The sequence below is a fragment of the Chaetodon trifascialis genome, chromosome 20 (genome assembly GCF_039877785.1).
Source record: "Chaetodon trifascialis isolate fChaTrf1 chromosome 20, fChaTrf1.hap1, whole genome shotgun sequence".
Taxonomy (NCBI): Eukaryota; Metazoa; Chordata; class Actinopteri; order Chaetodontiformes; family Chaetodontidae; genus Chaetodon; species Chaetodon trifascialis.
The window spans coordinates 2,914,848-2,932,499 of record NC_092075.1 but is presented as its reverse complement, the minus strand read 5'-3'; the positions used below and the strand labels follow the sequence as shown (position 1 = coordinate 2,932,499).

The window sequence follows — 17,652 nt, the reverse complement described above, 5'->3', positions numbered from 1 at the left end:
CATATGGGCGCGTCTGGGCAGAGTTATCTCGTCCAAGCACACGGAGAAACTCCTCTGTTGAAAACACTTTTTCAGCCTTTTTTCTGCTTGCTACTGTCCTTTTAGCTCTCGTAAAAGGACGAAATGCAAATAAAACTGTAAAATAACACTTCGGGCCGCTCAGCAGAGTCCTCTGTGAGCGCTCTGCTCGTTCATGAGACGGAGCGGTGAAACTAACTGCGTGGTTATGCCGGTCAACAGCTCAGCGACCCGCCCACATTCACCATAGAAACACCAATGACGTTCCAGAAGGAAGTAACCCCAGAGATAGGTTATTGCATGAAGAGCGCTCCCTCCACTCTAGAAACCCCCTCCTCTTTATGTAAACAAGCAGGACCTTCGTGATTGATCTCAAACTAACGCAGAGTCATAGGAGGAGACATTAGCAACGTATAACTTTTGACCACAAAAAAGGCAAACGTAAAACATACTTTATAATTTAGCGAAGTTTTTTTTTTCTGCTCCTCTTTGGCTGCTAGCTCGCCGAGTTTTCGTCGCACAGTGTGGAGGCAGACATCTTCGTGATCATCAGACTCTCTGCTTTCATATGATACCGGGCTTTTGTAGTCTGCGTGAAGTGGTGAAATCAACAGATGCAGTGTCTTTTACGTGCGCTATTTTCGTGCTTTCGTTACATGCACATATAATTACACATATTGCACATATTTCGTGGGGGTATGAATTGTGTTTCGGTAGAGGCTTTTAACTGAGTTTCTCCCCGTCATTCTGGTATGCTACAAGTTAAGATTGGTGCTTCTTCGCGTGAGCATTGACCGTCTGAACTGCACGCATGTCACGCTGCCCTGCAAAGTGATTTTTAATTAGTCACGGTAATACCGTATACCCCGGGAAAATGTGGGGAAAGTTTGACGGTATCAAAATTTGGATACTGCCCAACTCTAGCTGGCGGTAATTAAAAACTTTGACCAGAGTTAAGCTATAATCCATTTATTGTAATAAAATGTCCATTTATTGAAAACAATAAAACATACACTATAAGAAAATAAATACATCCTTCGAATCAGAGGAATCTGGTGTCTTTACATACTACTGCCGGCATGATTTCTTTATTTAATGAAACACGATGTCATTTCAAGTAATCAGTTGGATTTGGCACAGACATGTTTGCAGTGACGCGGCGGGACGGCCCGTGAACCACAGAGGAGAAAATAAATATGGATTTGGGAAGAATGGAAGGAGAACGTGTGAAAAACTACACAAAATGAAGTGTGTGAAGTGTCGGCGTGCAGCAGCGAGCCCCCCTCCCTCTGCTTACATGCAGATAAACAGTCACCGCTGAACTCGGATTAAAGTGCAGAAATCCGTCGAGCCCCTTTGATCTGTTTCTTTACCAGAGACTCTTCAACTGGAAGTAGACGCTCGTGTTTTCTAAAAGTCTGTCTTGTGTCAGAAGTCATACGTTAGAAAGCTGCTTAAAAACCTCCCTGCTGCTCTTCATTCAGTCATCATAACTCAGCCTAAACATTTCAACCTATCATCAATCTCACTTTATAAACATGCACAGGGTAAATAAGAAACTCCATCTGGCAGCTAGTTAGCTTAGCATAAAGGCTGGAAACAGGCGCAGATAGCTAGCCCGGCTCTGGCTAAGCGGCTTTAAAGCTTACAAAAGTCACTGTGTGCGGCCAAGAAATAGTCAGCCCCCATAAAACTCTCATTGTCATTTATACAATTAGTTTTTTTTACAGATTAAACAAATAAGATGTAATAATAGTGAGCTTTGGACAGAGCCAGACGAGCTGCTTCCTGTCTTTGTGCTAAGCCAAGCTAACAGTCTTGTCTAACTCTTTGCAAGACGCTGTTCCTGTGTGCATTATTGTTTGCAGCGTTTCCTCTGTTTGTCTGACTGAAACCTTTTCAGTTTTAGACAATCTGCATTGCACAGATCAATAAATGAGTCCGAACGCTTGTTCGGCTGGCGGTCGCGTGCAGCGTTTCAGCTGCGCAGAGCAGAGAGCTTGACGTTATTTTGTAATTGATAAAATAAGAGCAGATTAAACTCTTCATCCCAAAAATTAATGTTGTATAAATGTACACATTCAACGCAGGTTAACATTATTTTCTAGAGTAGTGTCCATCACTGCGAACATGAGGTTTACACGGTAACAGTGTTCAGAGGCAGTCGATCATTGTGCGCTTTGTTTGTTAGGCCTGATAAACAGGGCTGATATGTAAATATATTGAGGAAAAGCACGTCATTGCAAAAAGGCAAAGGCTGAAGCCAGCGTTTGGGGGGGCGGGGGTGGGGGGTTGCACCGAGGTGGCGCAGCTCGACGGGCAGGTTCGATCCGTGCGTGGGAGCGTGTCACAGTTTTCCTGAGAATGCCTCCAGATCGAACGCCGTGTCCAGTAAACGCTGCAGCTCCATGAGGTGCGTCTGCTTGTTCCCGGTGGCTGGAGCTGCTGCAGGCTCACGGCCAGCGTACCTGCACACACACACACACACACGTCAGCATACACCCACAGCACAGGCGCTTGCTGAACTCGTTCTGGTTGCATCACACTGACCAGATGGGGCGGCTGCGTCCGATGGTGGTGCGGATGCGGGGCTTGACGTAGTCGTAGTAGCCCTGGTTCTTGTGCTCCTCCTGACACCAGACCATGTCAGCGTGCAGATAACGATCCGCCTCTGCTTTCACCAGGTCGAACGGGAACGGCGAGAGCTGAAAGAGAAAAGCTGATGCTGAAGGATTTCAGTTTAGGGAGTAACCGTGCTCTAGATTTTTGGATGGACGTTTGCTGTCATTTGAGGGATTGAAACAGGAAGTATAATCGGCGAGTTAGTGTTCGCTGTCGGCTGCACCTTCAGCCCCGTTCTCTGACCTGGATTTGTATAAACGTTGGTAATTTGCACCGTGGACAGTTTGCTGAATTAGCAGCTGCTGTTTGCAGTGTACGCAGGGATGGACGAGAGAGACGCAGTAGAAATATTTAACATGTGTAACAAAGGCAGGTTTTACACACCGACGTGGCACCAACGCCACCTCACCGACACTCGCATGGTACCTGTTCAATGCGAACGACAACTACGGCGTCGTCCATCCCTCTGTTCTTGCGTTCCCGTGTCAGCTCGTAGTAGATCTTGCCGGTGCAGAAGATGATTCTCTTCACTTTTCCCGGGTTGGCAGCTGCAGGTCCGTCGTCTGGGATCATACGCTTGAAGTGGGTGACTGCAGGATAACACACACACAGAGAGAGACTCCTTCATGTTTCACAAGAGGCTCTCAGTCGATCTTTGCTCAGTTTCTGCTTTTCAGCGTAAGTTTCCTTCCTTTCTCTGTCAGCGCTCACCGGGCAGCATGTCGTCAAAGCTGGACTTGGCCTCAGGGTGGCGCAGCAGCGACTTGGGTGTAAACACTATGAGCTGCAGTTGAAGAGAGAGCACAGAACACGTTGAACCACATCACCTGCTGCGCTGAGTCCCTCTCGATGCTGTGAAACTTACAGGCTTCCTGAAGGGCTGCAGGATCTGCCGGCGGAGGACGTGGAAGTAGTTTGCAGGAGTCGAGCAGTTGACGACGATCCAGTTGCAGTCGTACAGCTGACGCGTCGCGAAGTCCTCCGACAGTTTCTGACAAGAGAACAGAAGTGAAGATTTGAAGAATATCCAGATTATCTGCACACGGCATTAAAAGACAGTTACTGTTGTTTTACTGCTGTTCAGAGGATAACCGTGCTCTAAGGTTTACCGTGCTGCTGTGAGTTACAGTGTGGGCTGCAAGTTAAACTTAACTCTTTTAGCCTGTGTTCATTTACATTCTGGCAAATTAAAAGTATTTGGCTGTTAGCAGCTCCTCCAATAATTACTAAGAAAGTAAGTCTACAATGAGTCTAACATGACATCACATGAACTTCTTCTGTTTTTGAAAATCTGCATCACAGGAAGTCTCACTGCTTCGGCTGCAAGCAGCAGCTGAACTGACGGATACAAACACAATCAGACGTTGTGAAAACGCTGTGATGCTCGTAGCAAACTGTCAGCGTCGACATAAATGCAAAAACTGGGATGTTGTCTGTGTGTTGATATCTGAATGATGTATCGGTATTCCTCACAGGGAAAACATCGGGGTCGTCGTTGCACATCTGCAGAAACCTTTCAGGACGGGCAGACGAGTGCTCTGGACCCTGAGAGACGGAGGAACAATCAAGTCAGAGTCTGGTTACGAGGCGGCATCACAGCACGATGAGACAGACAGATGCAGAATGTGGACGATCAGGTTTGGTAGTTCCCACCATTCCCTCCATGCCGTGCGGAAGCAGCAGCACGATGCCGTTCTGTCGGACCCACTTGGCCTGACCCGAGCTGATGAACTGGTCGATGATGCACTGAGCGGTGTTGTGAAAGTCTCCGAACTGGGCCTCCCACAGAACCAGCGCGTTGGGACTGGCCATGGCAAAGCCTAACTCAAAGCCTGCACACAGAGGAGACGACAGAGCAGCTTCAGAGTGACTGCAGGGCACGTTTTCTGGAGGAATTTCTTTGTTCAGCCATCTGCTGAAACCTGAGGCTGCCGCACGTGTCATCTGGGAGGAGACTTGCTGAACATGCTTCCCTTCCCTTTTTAAATGAGTCAGTATATTTTATGGAGTTAGAGGCGCCATCGTTGTGTGTTACTGACCCAGCACTCCATATTCAGACAGAGAGCTGTTGCAGACGGTGTAAGGAGCTTGGTCGGGGGAGATGTGGTTCATCGGGATGCAGATCCTCTTATCAACGTTCTGGTCGTGAAGAACGTGGTGCCGGTGGCTGTGAAGCAAATCAGAGAAAAGACGGCGCATGAGAAACAAAACAGCAATATTAACAACAAGTGATTTTCCCTCTTGAGTTACCTGAAGGTGCCCCTCTCCACATCCTGTCCACTGAGGCGTACGTGGATCCCGTCTTTGAGCAAAGAGCCGAAGGCCATGTATTCCCCGAGAGCCCAGTCACACACTCGCTGACTGACCATGTTGGCGCGGCCCTTCAGGATGCGACTCAAACCTAAAGGACGGACACAGCAGACATGCAGACTTAAAGGAGACGTTCAGGGGACACGGGCTGCGGCAGGACGAGAGCGGACAGCACCTCCATGTACGGTGAAGTTCTCCACCGGGACAGAGGCAGCGATGTTTCCGATGCGGTTGAGCTCTTCTTCGCTGATGCCGGTGGAAGGGCAGCTCATGGTTTTGGGCTGTCCCTCCAGGGTGAAAAAACCTGGACACAGAGACGTTACAGAAGACATGTCCAGACTAGAATGAATATATCTGATTCATTAAAGGGTCAAAATAAGGCTGGTACCAGGCCACGGAGAGTCCAGCCAGTGTTTGATGTGAAGGATCTTCTCATCTTTGGAGCGAGTGTAAGCTTCCTCGCAGATTTTGTCGTACCGAGCCACTTCCTCCTGAACAGTAAACACAAAGTCCAGATGAGCCTGATGGGAAACCAGATATGTCAACCTGCAGTTTTAAGTGTCGCACTGCTGTCGAGGCCTGATCAGAGTTCGTATATAATGACTCATTACGTCAGTGTTTGAAGAGCAGCGTCCACAGCAGCGCAGGTGGCTTTACCTCATACTCCTGTTGGCTGATGACTCCCTCTGCGATGACTTTCTCAGCAAACGAGTTCAGGACGCCTTTCTGCTTCTTGATCCGCTTGTACATCAGCGGCTGGGTGAACATGGGCTCGTCCATCTCATTATGGCCGTTACGTCTGTAACACACCTGAGCGCGAAGAGGCAAAGGCACGGCGGGTTTCAGAATCGAGTGAGCGACCAGAATTTTTCACCTTCTTTCACCTGTCAGGAGGCTGGAGCTAATGCAGTACTAACACATGATAATGACAATAATGCAATAACCAGGTCTTACCAGGTCGACGACCACATCTTTATGGAAGGTGTTCCTCCACTCGGCTGCCACCTTGCACACATAGATCACAGCCTCTGGGTCGTCTGCGTTGACGTGGAAGATGGGAGCGTTGACGACTCGTGCCACATCAGTGGGATAAGGAGATGAACGCGCCATCCTGGGATCTGTGGTGAAGCCAATCTGTGCGGATGAGAGCATTATGTTATTCATTGCTAAATTTAGAGCTGTTAATATTCCAACCAGTGAAGCTCAAAGTCTTTCGCTGATATTTCAGGCTGCGCGTTTGATGTGTATCAATAAAATGTCCTTGGGAACAGCTGACTGTTTTCACGATCTGTCCTGCCTTCAGTGCTTCAAGAAAACATCCATGCAGCCAAACTTGTTTTGTTCTTACTCTAATCGCTGTGGCTAAACTCTCTGGACTCACAGTTCATGTGCAGCACCACCACGTGCACCATATAACATGACCACTGGGCACTCTAATGGAAAAATACAACTCTAAGAAAGAGTCCAGAGGCGACTTCTCTATTTCTCTAATGCACATGATGACGCAGAGGGTCTATGGAAAGACATGGACATGGCGGAGAGCTAACTCTCAATCAGAGCCTTAAAGCGCGTACCTGGTTGTTGACCACCACGTGTATGGTGCCATGTGTGGTGTAGGACGGCAGGTCGGACAGGTGGAACGTCTCGTACACGACGCCCTGGCCTGCGAATGCAGCGTCACCATGAAGCTGAATAGACATGACCTGCGAAGCCATTCATCAGGTTACAAACGTGCTACGAGCACGAACAGAGGTGCTTTTCCTCCGTGTTTACGTGAAGAGCTGACTCAGCGTACCCTCTTGCCCTCAGCGTCTCCACAGTAGAACTGCTCAGCTTTGGTCTTCCCCTGCACCACTGGGTCCACTGCTTCCAGGTGGGACGGGTTCGCCATGAGCGACATGGTGATGTAGCGGTCGCTGACGCGGTTCATCCTCTTGTGATACATCCCCAGGTGATACTTCACATCACCAGAACCCTGAGAGCAGACAAGCAGGGGGTTAAAGCCGGCAGACAAAGCGATTATTTGACTGAGAGAATTCAACAATAACATTTTGGTTGTTGGTTAATAATGTAGATAATTTATCGAGTCAAAATCCCAAATATCTGCTGATTCCATCTTCTGTTAGTTCAACAAAAAGGTTGATACCACTCTTACGTCTGTACAGTGAATACTACACTTCATGAACATGTCTCATTTACACATTTAAAGATTACAAGATGAACAAAATGACGTCTCGTAACGTGAAACTCGTTGAGCTAAGCTAATCGCAGCCTTACAACCTGTTCTGTTCTGAGCTGTTAATGTTCAAACCTCATCTGCAGCCTCAAGTTTAGAGTCAAACTGGCAGAAGATCTGGTCCAGATCCTTCCGGATCACATTAGCCAGCACGTTCAGTCTGCCTCTGAAGAGGGAAAAAGGGCAGGGAGGAGCAGTCAGCGATTTCACCGTCTGGTGTCACGTGGAAAACATTTTAGCTGCAAATGCCCGGATTAATTTCAGACCCAGCTTTAGACCACACCACTGTCACGTGGCTGTAGTGGGAGATGTGCTGAGCTGCTTACCTGTGAGGCATCCCCATGATCACGCTCTCCACGCCGCTCTGACTGGATATGTCGATGATGGTCTTGAGGGCCGGGATGAGCGACTCGCAGCCCTCCAGGCCGAATCGCTTCTCTGAGGACCACTTCTTCTGGAGAAACTCCTCAAACCTGTGAACAGGTGGCGGTGCTGCTGCTTCACATTGTCACACTCTGCATGCTCCTCCAGGTAATCACTGAGGTGTGTTGAGGGTGTGAGGAAACACAGACAGACCTTGTGGATCGGATCATTCTGGCCAAGAGCGTCCTCTTCTCCTCCAGACTGAACTGCATGATTCCTGGTGTCTCAAACTTCTGTCTGATCCACTGGCACTGCTCCACGTCGTTGATGAACATAAACTCTACGCCGATGTGCTGACAGTACGCCATCTAGGAGAGAGAGGTCAGGCTGGCCAAACAGAGTTCAAAGAGTCGCTGGGCTAGCTCTGCATGACCCAGCACATGGCTCTACCTGTGCTCCTGAACTGTGGAAGCTGGACTGTATGAAAGGCGCTATACAATTAATTATCATAGTTAAAGGAATGTGGAGCTTTTGCACTACTTTACCTCGAGGCGGCGTATAATCTCTCTGAGAGGCAGCGCGTTCTCACTGCCTCCGATGAAGGTGGTGGTGGGGAGCCGAAACACTTTGTCCAAGTCGGATTCAACCAGCCCGTAAAAACCTGCGGAGAAGATGTCGACATCGGGAAAATCCCAGCAAACAAGCACAGGCAAGCTCACACCAGGTCAACGTGGGGGTGGAAAATAGGGGGAAGAAACAGGAGCAGAGGAGGAGAAAAAAAGAGGGGAAAGGAAACGCCACCAAATTCAAGATTTCCTGGAATTTGTGATCCCTGCTGCTTTATTCTCATCGTCACTGCTTTAACTCCTCGAGCAGATGTCTAATCTGGAAGATTACATTTAGTCCAAAATGCTGCAGCCAGACTCCTGACAGGGATGCTACAGCCCCTTTGAGCTTTAATCTATCATCATCTTATTGACAATCTTGCAGGAACAAGGGCAGCAACCAACAAGTCGTTTCACTATCGATTCATCTGACAATTCAACAATTAATTGTTTAGTCTAAAAAAAAAAGTGAAATATTATCATCGCAATTTTCCAGAGGCCAAAGTGACGCCTTGAACTTCCTTGTTCTGTCCAACTTACAGTCCAAAAAAGAAGTTTTTATTTAATATCATAAATAACAACAAAATGCCAGTTTTTTTGATCACCTGTGGACATTTCATTTGATTTTTATCTAAATCAGTGCGACAGCAGATCTACTTGTGGAAATAGTGTTAAATAATTTTGATTTCATTTGTTATTATTATTAAATTGTTGTTTTATCAGACGCAAAAGAACAACAACCTGATATCAGCATTAAATATCGGCCATCGGTTGCTAAGTATCGGCATCGATATTGGTCGTCCATCCGGGTTATTTTCGCAGCCTCCTGAGACGTCACACTGTTTTCACAGCTTAGTTGTGCTCATCGTTATCAGTGAAATGACTTCTGTGTATAAAATTGGTCACACACCCCTTTAAGGAACACTGCGGCGTTTAATTGCGTCTCTAATTATATCCTTTAATCCCTCTAATGAGACCAGAGCTCTCCTGTGGTCACTACAGAATCTAAACTGAACTGATTACAATCTGCAAATAGCTGAGCTTTCTTTGTCAGGACCCTCAGGCTCCGGACCGACCTGCCAAACATGACCGAGCTCGTCCTGTGTCCTTCAAAACCTGCTGCCACGCTCTTTGTTCTGTGGCCTACTTTGACTATTCGTTGAGTTTTTCCTTCCTTTTGTCTTTGGTCCGCTCTGTTAACGTCCCATTTAGCTTTCAATTAATTTCAAAGCCACTTCAATAAGAATTCAACGAAAACAAATTTTAATCATTGTTACAAAATATGGCAACGCCTGGACCCGCTCTGAATGTTTCTGACTTTCTTTGGCTTTGTGACCTCCTGAATGAAGCAGATTTCTCCTTTAATAAACCATGCAGTGCAGACAACAGAGTGGAAGCGCTGCTGGGTCTTCTTGCAACACAGGTGCTCTTTGGAAACCATGCAGTGCGTTGAACAGAGCACAGGGAGAAGCAGCTCATCCACTGAGCTAAAGGCTAACAGGACAGGACCGATGGGTCAGGTCAGCTGATCATCGCTCGGTCTGAGGAGGAGCAGTCTGACACATCATGGGGTCGCTTGTGTTTGTCTAAAGCATGTGATGTTCTGGTTGCACCAAAGAGAGATAAGACAATATGGGACAGCGGAGGGGAGGGGAGGGGAGGGGAGGGGAGGGGAGGGGAGGGGAGGGGAGGGGAGGGCTGTATCCGTGATCTGTGTTTGTACACCTCTGTCAGCACATCAGTGCAGAGAGCTGTGCTGAGGACGGGGCGTTTTCAGTCCAATATGTCAGAGTCAGCTCTCTGCCTTACATAAGGGATCTTTAGACTTTCCTCCCCCTCCGAGAACATAGAGAACATAAAGACACACAACTTGTTTTCTTTGATGGTTCAAAGTAGAAGCAGAATGACCCAATGTGATAATCACGTATTGTCACCCTGCAATCTAATCACAGCAACATGTAAATGAAGCAGGCGCAGATAAGCCCAGAGACCTGACTGGACAAAGGTTAGCAGGAGCCAAACTGAAGGAGCTGAAGGCACCACACTGCGACCATCACAACACTAATAAGCTAATGATAAACCACAGATAACTGGGTTTAAGGTGAACTCCACCAGGAGCACAGAAAGCAGCCTGTTAGAGCTGCTCATGTTAATGTAGGCCGAGGTTTATTTGCATCTGAAGGAGCAGAGAAAGGTTCGAGGTGTGAGGCTCTCTCCTACCTCCAGCAGTCAGCCTGCACAGATGCTCTTTATAATGACAGAAGCCTGGAGGCATGGAGGGACACAAACACACTCACTGCAGGACAAGGATCACACAGAGCTTCTCATTTATTCTTTTAGGCTGATTCGGAGCCCGACACGGACCTCTTTTCGACCTCTGTGAACCTCAGCGGCACCAGGACAAAGCGGAACACGGTGAAGCTGAACAATACCACTATTAGCTGTGGAAACATCCTATTACAGCTCATAACAATCACCTGTTTTTGACTCAGAGGCCCAACCCTTTCATTAGGCACAATGACAGTTTGGCGCAGGCATGCACAGCACAGAAAACACACACACGCACGCACACGCACACACACACACACACACTTTGCAACTCTTTGCACTCTTGCGACAAAACTGACAAGCCCATGTTTAGTTAACTGAGCAAACACGTCTCCAAATGAGACAACTGAACACCAAGTCACACTAAAGTAAGTCAGCGAGGACTGAACGAGTTAATGACAGCTGACTATCACAGCAGGTACACAATCAGCATGTGCTCATAAAGTACCAGGATGTACATGTTCAAGACCAAATGTGACTTACTAGGGATGAATAACATTAAAAAAACCAAGAAAAACACACTCAGACATGCATGCGGCTGCACTTTGAGCTAAGCGCTAGGCTAGTGCTAAGCATGCTAACATGCTAACAATCTCTCCGACCATGTACAGCCACAACAGCGCTCAAACTAACAACCATACAGCATGCGGTCTTATCTTCTTCCCACAGAAACCATATCTTGCTATACAGTAAGTGCTGATAAGGACAACGGGGCGTGAAATGAAGCGGTGGATCTTCCTCTGGAATAGCTAGCTCTGTCTGCTTAGATAGCTCTTTAATTCATCTTCACCCTGTCCATGGCTTCTTAGAAAGTCAAAAAACACAACCCTTTCGTAATGGCTTACTTATGCAATAAAGCCTGCTGTCATTCATGTTAGAGAATCATTAACAAACGGTTCTTGTGTTACAATAATCGTAATAAAATGTGCAGTTTAATAATTTGTTCAGAACGATGAAGATGATGTCAGAAGGCGGGGGCTCCGAGTCAGCAGCCGTTATACCCGGAAGGTCCATCTGAGCCACGTGGCGACGTACGCCACGTACCCACATTATATTCCACGCAAGGTGGAGTAACGGTGGGCCGATGGAGGTAAACAAAGCAGGGTGGGAGGCCAATGGTGGAGGGGAGACCACTCAGTAATAAAGATATGGGTGGGTGGGTGGGTGTGTCACGCGGACAAAGAAAATAAAAGGAGGGGTAAAAACAGAAAGGTACAACGAAATGGACACCCAGTGAAAGGTGGGACAAACCAAAGAGATCCAGTGTTTGAGGACACAAAGGTTCCAACAACACAATGAGAGGAAGGAGGACGGACGGGGACAGAGAGGAGGACATCAGTAAACATGTCAGCAGGTTTAGATTCCTCACCAACGTTCTGGGAACCAATCGTACACGGGGCATCGTCAAAGTCCACACAGCTGATGTCCAGGGGGTCCAACTTGGCGATGTGATGTCCGCGTACCTGCACACAGGTGAACAGCTCTGTGTATGCGTGTGTGGAACAGGTCAGACATGGCAGAACATTCCAGCGGATTAGTGTCATCTGTAAACTCGCTCAGATTTCCTCACACGCGTTAGCAAGAGTCCTACACACAGATACAGGTCAAAGGTCAAAAAACAAGAGATCCTTCGCCATTATTTGACTGCTTATTAATAATGTCACATAACCTGAATTTACAGGATTATTTGTACAATAAACCGGAATTAAATTCCACAAACAGGCTGAAAACACCAGCCTGCACATCTGGAACTTTTCCAACAAATGCGACCTCAAAATAAAATCCATCTCCAGTAAACTGCAAAGACATCTACGGTCTGTCTGTCTGTCTGTCTGTCTGCCTGTCTGTCTGTCTGCCTGCCTGTCTGTTCATGCTGATAGCAGAGGCCTGAAGATAAATGTCACTGCATCCTGATCAGTCACTTTCGGAAAACAGTGTGGAATGCTCAACCTGAACGGAGCAACAAGCATTTCCTGTTTGACATAATCAGCTCAGGTGTGTTTGTAGATTACCTGATATGCTCGTATGAGTGATTGTACAGCTAGATGGTCCTGCACCAGCTTCTCCACGTTGGGCCGAGCCTCCACCAGTGCCTGCACGCCGGCCAATCCCTGAGAAGTCCCACTGAGGGGTGGAGGGCTCCTGTAGGCCGCACCGGGCGGCACGCCAGCGTTAGCGTTACGGAAAAACGCATCCCAGGACTGCAGGGAGAAAGAAAGGCAGGAGACAATGAATCGTTTGGTTATATATACTGCTATCACAGCTCGTCACAGCTCCTGCTAAGGTAACACAGGGTCACGCCAGGTCAAATATTGATTCGCTCAAACAGGCAGGCGTGCACAAACACAGCATCACCACAAAACTATGAGTGTTCAGCCTGCAGACGCTCTGTGGACATGTACTGTGCATACAGGGCTACGGCGGAAATGGCAACATTAGCACGCTAACATGCTCACGCTAACAATGCTAACATTTAGCAGGTAATATTTACCAGCTGTTAATATGTTCAGCTGAGGCTGATGGGAATTAGATTGGAGATATTTGGGCATAAACCAAAGCAACAAATTTAAAGTCATGAGAGTTTATCTTCCCTGGGCCATGAATGTGTGAGCAATGTCAATCGAGATATTTCTGGACCAGAGCGGCAGCCTGACCATCAGACCGCCGCTCGTGAGGCTACGTACACACACCTCCACACGTGTTTGACCAGTTCACTTTCCAGCCATTGAGGAGAGTAATTGGCTTATCACTGTGAGAGGCTTTTAAGATCACAGGTGAAGGAAGCTTCCTCACATCCGAGTGTGACATAACATTTATACTACATCGTAACACAACGCCACACCAACAGGCAGTGGCTGAGGGCGCCTGCCTTCAAAAAACTCCACACCGCTTTATCAAACCCTCCGGCGTCTAGAACAACATCCTAACTTTCCATCTCTCACAAACTGTTGGTGTGAACGTTTCTATGAGGGCTCTGCAGTGTTAAAGCTTGCATCCAAGGGTCCCAGGTTAATCCCCTTACTGATGTTCATCAGCTTATGAATGTAAATCTGAGGCTGTTCTATTTGGCCCACCAGAAGCAAAGTTCAAAGGTCCAGATAAGACGGGCAATCGGGCTTTCACTCGGCCTTTTTATTGACTTGAAAGATTTGGAAACGCCTCTCTTAATTATGAGGTTGAATTCAAAAGAGCTGTTCGGTGAGTTTAAGGAAATTATGAGAATTAGGTCATTTCTGACTCAGAGAAAGTCCTCAGTCCTTGTTTTAAGTCATCTTCTGACGATGGCTAATCAGAACACACAGGAGCAATGAAGTCTTATTATTGCAGGAGCACTGAGGTCAGAGCCACCATGAGCAGCGTTATTTCAGCAGCATGACTACTGCTGCTTAAACAGCTGCTCCTAATGACCAAAAAACTCACTGCTGCAATGTCACGACAGTTAACGGGTTTTTAGGAATAAGGAAACCATCCAGTACAAGAGCTCACTTGCAAAATACAGGAATTAATAACTATTGTCTATCAGCTGCAGGGGATCGTGAGCAGAGACTTAGCATACATGCGGCATAACAACATATTTTTCTTTCAAAATCATGTTTCCACCTCTAACAAGATCACCACAGCGCTGATCACAGAGTCTGATGAACTTTTGTGTTATTCATTCATTCATTCATTCAGCCAGCTGAGCATACACACCTTCCTCATCAGTGTCTGTGCAAAACGATAAACCACATTATTAAAATCCAAAGATCTGAACAGATCACTGAGCGCTAACAGCTAATTCTTCACTTTGAGCTAACAGGGAGATTTCTTTCCTGGGATATTGAACATTTTCCACTCATTACTCTTCTGATTTGAGAAGTTTAAAGCACAAAAACAACTCCTAATGTCGATCCCATTCACTCACAGTTTGTTTTCTAACCCCCACGTGGGAACATCTCACAAAGATCCTGCTGGAAACCTGTCCGTAACACGGTAAGTACAAACTTCAGTTGAGGATAATCAGGCCTTTTCTGCCCTCAAAACTAACTTTCACCTATAATCGCTTACCTCGTTTTATCTTTTATTCTGTTTTCATGTGCAACCATCATTTTTAAATTACCTAAGTGTGTCCGTAGTGTATATACTGTAAACTACCATAGGGTGTTTAACATCTGTGCAATATTTTTTTTGTCTTCTTGTCCTCTGACTTCTTGCACTCTGTCTTGTTGCTGCTGTAACGTGAATTTCCCCCATTGTGGGATAAATAAAGTCTACCTTATCTTATCTTATCTTATCTTATCTCTTATCTTATCTTTGTGTATCCTTCTGTTACTGTTTCATCCTTATTTTTACAGTGAAGCACTTTGTCACACTGTCTGCACAAAGTGCTCCATTCATAAAGTTCTTCTTATTATTATTATTACAAATATTAAAGGGTAAGTAGTGGATGTTGCAGTGGCAGAATTAGCTGTACTAGCTGCAGCAGTATTTCAAGCAGAGGCAGCAGTAACAGCAGCAGTTCTTGTGTCAGCGCTGCTTACTGCATGAGTGAATCAGTGCATACAGAACTGAAAGCTGTCGTGATTCCTCCTCTTCATACTGGCCATTGACCTCCTAACAGGTTTCTAATGGACGAGGTCGGGGACAAAATCCAGTGTAAAAATACCTTCCAAAGTTCAGCCAAAGCCAAAGTGAGGCTGCAGCACTCTGAGTTAGACCGCGGCACATCTTCCACAGTTACCGTCCTTTCAGCACAAAACCCGCTTGTTTCCGTGGACTTTGTCTTTAGAAAGAGTCTTTAAAAAACATCTTTTTAACCTCTATGAGCACCACAGATTAACTTCCTCCACTGTATTGTAGTGGTCTCAAAACCTGGACTTTAAAGTAAATCAAAACAACCTGCAGAGCCAGACACCATGGACAGATGAGTGAGAAGACACGTATTGATAAGTTTGGTTTTTTTGGTAATTGGATGAACACTATCTCCCTTTAGATCTTCAGACTTTATTTGACAGGCAGCAGTTTGAACTACTGTGCACTATATTGCCTGAGGGCAACTAAGTTCAACATCCTTCACTGTGAAATTACTGGTTCAGCTGCATTGTTAATGACCGAACACTGACCGTGTTTATCTGTGCTGCTTGATGCTGTGACACTATTCAAACACACACTGTACTGAGAGCATCTACTTGTACCTTTACCCTATTGATTGGGGACAGGAATCATTACCATTGATGACTCCTCTTCATCTGGTCAGGCCCCTCAGAAAGAAGGGGCATTCACACTGACTGTGAACTGCTGAGTAGCATTGAACCTGCTTTGCATACAGTATGTGTTCGAGCACGCTCCCGCAGGCAAATTCAAGTTTTCAGCGTATATAAATCAGACGAGGCATCGAACACATAGAGACATGCACCGTACCTTGTGCACATTCCTGGGATTCTCCAGCCATGCATAGTACATCTCCTCCACATAGTTAGAGCTGGTGCCGTTAAGAAAAGGCTCAGCAGCCACAGATGTGTTCTGCTGCCTCGCAGGCTGAAACGTCCTTAAGCGCCCTTCAATCACCAACAGTCTGGGCTGCGATAGGCTCTGGGCCGTCTGCGCAGCCGTTAAAGGCCGAAGCCTTGCCACTGTAGTCCTTAAGTGGTGCATGGCTGCAGATCAGCCACCGCTCCTCTCCCTCGTCCCTTCCTGGAGGAAGAACACAGTCACGCAAAGAGACCCTCCAGGCCCTCTCGCTCCTCCCGTCTGGTTGAACCGGTGAGGCTGGCTCCTCCACAGCTCCCGCTCCGTCTCCTCTGCTGACTCGGCGCTGGATCCTGTGCAGTGTAAATGTGCAAACGATCCATCAGAAACACTCCACGGCACCAGTGGAGCAAATCTTAAGCAACGAGGTTGTAGTTTTGTTATCGTTAACCAACAAACAAGTGCAGATCTCTTCATGCTTTCTGACTTTCTGATCTGTCTGTGGTGCTTTAAAAGCACCTCACAGCTCTTTAAGCACCTCACAGACATATAGACTGCAGCTATTTTCTGCAGGTTGATCCACATTGGGTGCTCCAGGCAGCAGGACTGTGCATGAGAGACGGGGTCAAAACTACAGTACCCATGTGTACTGCAGTGAAGGAACACACCGTCCATTGTTGACACCACGTGCCTTATTCTTTAATAATGATAAATAAGTCTCAATGCTGTGGTTTTACAGTTGTCAGTGTGTCCAGATCAGATGATAAACCGCAGCACAGCCCAGCACTGTAAAACCTAAATATAGCCAAACCACCACTGGGGCCCCATAACCATAAAATGTGGATACAGTGCATCCCGACCCCCCCCCCCCCCCCCCCCCCCATAAAGAAGTTTCCATCGCTTATCTCACTGACTCGCCTTCACTGTGTGCAGGCTAACCCCACCCCTCTGAAGCGTACCTTTACCTTTACCTTAAACCAAACGGTCACCGTCCAATTCACGTTGAAGAGACTTACATTTCGTCCCCTCGGTGCCGGTGTGGACGCATAAATGTCCCCGCAGCATCACAAACTCACATTAAAACTTTCGCTAACGCTTTAAGTTTTCAGTTCTTTACCTGCTCTGTTGACTCGTCGGCGCTCGCGCTGCTCTGCGCTCCGCCGCTCGCGTGCCGGACCAGGAGCAAACTGAGCGCGTGCTGGACGAGGCACGGGAGAGCCGAGTCGTCCGCGCGCTCGGGCACTGTCCAATCACCGTGGTGCTGACCCGCGTCACGCCGGCGGTGACGTCGGCGCACAAACGGGAGAAGTCGGAAAAACGGACAGAAACTGTGCGTTCAAAGACTTTATTTTCAAAGATTACGATTTAATTTTAGTCTCACTGTATTCAGTGTTTCTGAAAACGACATAAACATTTAATCAACGCTTTTTTACGTGTTTGTTAAAATATTTGTCAACTATAACTTGTGTACAAACAGTAAATGAATGATTGACTGGAGTAAAAAACAAACAAAAACATTATTATTATTATTATTATTATTATTATTATTATTATTATTATTATTATTATTATTTGACATTGTATTGATATTTTCTACAAAGACTGAATATGGCACACATTCAACAGTGCATATATTATTATGATTATGAATGTGATTAGCATGATGATGATGATGATTGTTATTATTAATAAAAAATCGCTGGAACTTAAAAAAAAATGAAC

The 17,652-nt window shown here is 46.6% G+C and overlaps 1 protein-coding gene across 1 annotated transcript; it reads right to left on the bottom strand.

The window, feature by feature from the left end:
• Window positions 1-2,341: 2,341 nt before the first annotated feature.
• ogdhb (oxoglutarate dehydrogenase b) lies at window positions 2,342-16,279 on the bottom strand. The gene is made up of 22 exons (XM_070989298.1): window positions 15,883-16,279; window positions 12,495-12,683; window positions 11,852-11,945; window positions 8,095-8,210; window positions 7,763-7,917; window positions 7,513-7,659; window positions 7,262-7,352; window positions 6,746-6,925; window positions 6,525-6,653; window positions 5,905-6,084; window positions 5,608-5,760; window positions 5,339-5,441; window positions 5,126-5,254; window positions 4,891-5,041; window positions 4,680-4,807; window positions 4,294-4,472; window positions 4,114-4,185; window positions 3,506-3,631; window positions 3,352-3,424; window positions 3,067-3,230; window positions 2,569-2,723; window positions 2,342-2,486 (listed from the first exon to the last, which is right to left on the bottom strand). The coding sequence occupies exons 1-22, from the start codon at window positions 16,114-16,116 to the stop codon at window positions 2,366-2,368; spliced, it is 3,069 nt and encodes a 1,022-aa protein (XP_070845399.1). The 5' UTR covers window positions 16,117-16,279; the 3' UTR covers window positions 2,342-2,365.
• Window positions 16,280-17,652: the final 1,373 nt, after the last annotated feature.

What these genes read in the sequence shown, in the direction of transcription:
- ogdhb (XM_070989298.1), bottom strand. Translation starts at nt 16,116, where the DNA reads ATGCACCACTTAAGGACTACAGTGGCAAGGCTTCGGCCTTTAACGGCT. An exon ending in ATCATGGGGATGCCTCACAG is followed by an intron (nt 7,353 to 7,512) that starts GTAAGCAGCTCA and finishes TTCCCTCTTCAG; the next exon opens with AGGCAGACTGAACGTGCTGG. An exon ending in GCTGGACTCTCCGTGGCCTG is followed by an intron (nt 5,255 to 5,338) that starts GTACCAGCCTTA and finishes CTCTGTGTCCAG; the next exon opens with GTTTTTTCACCCTGGAGGGA.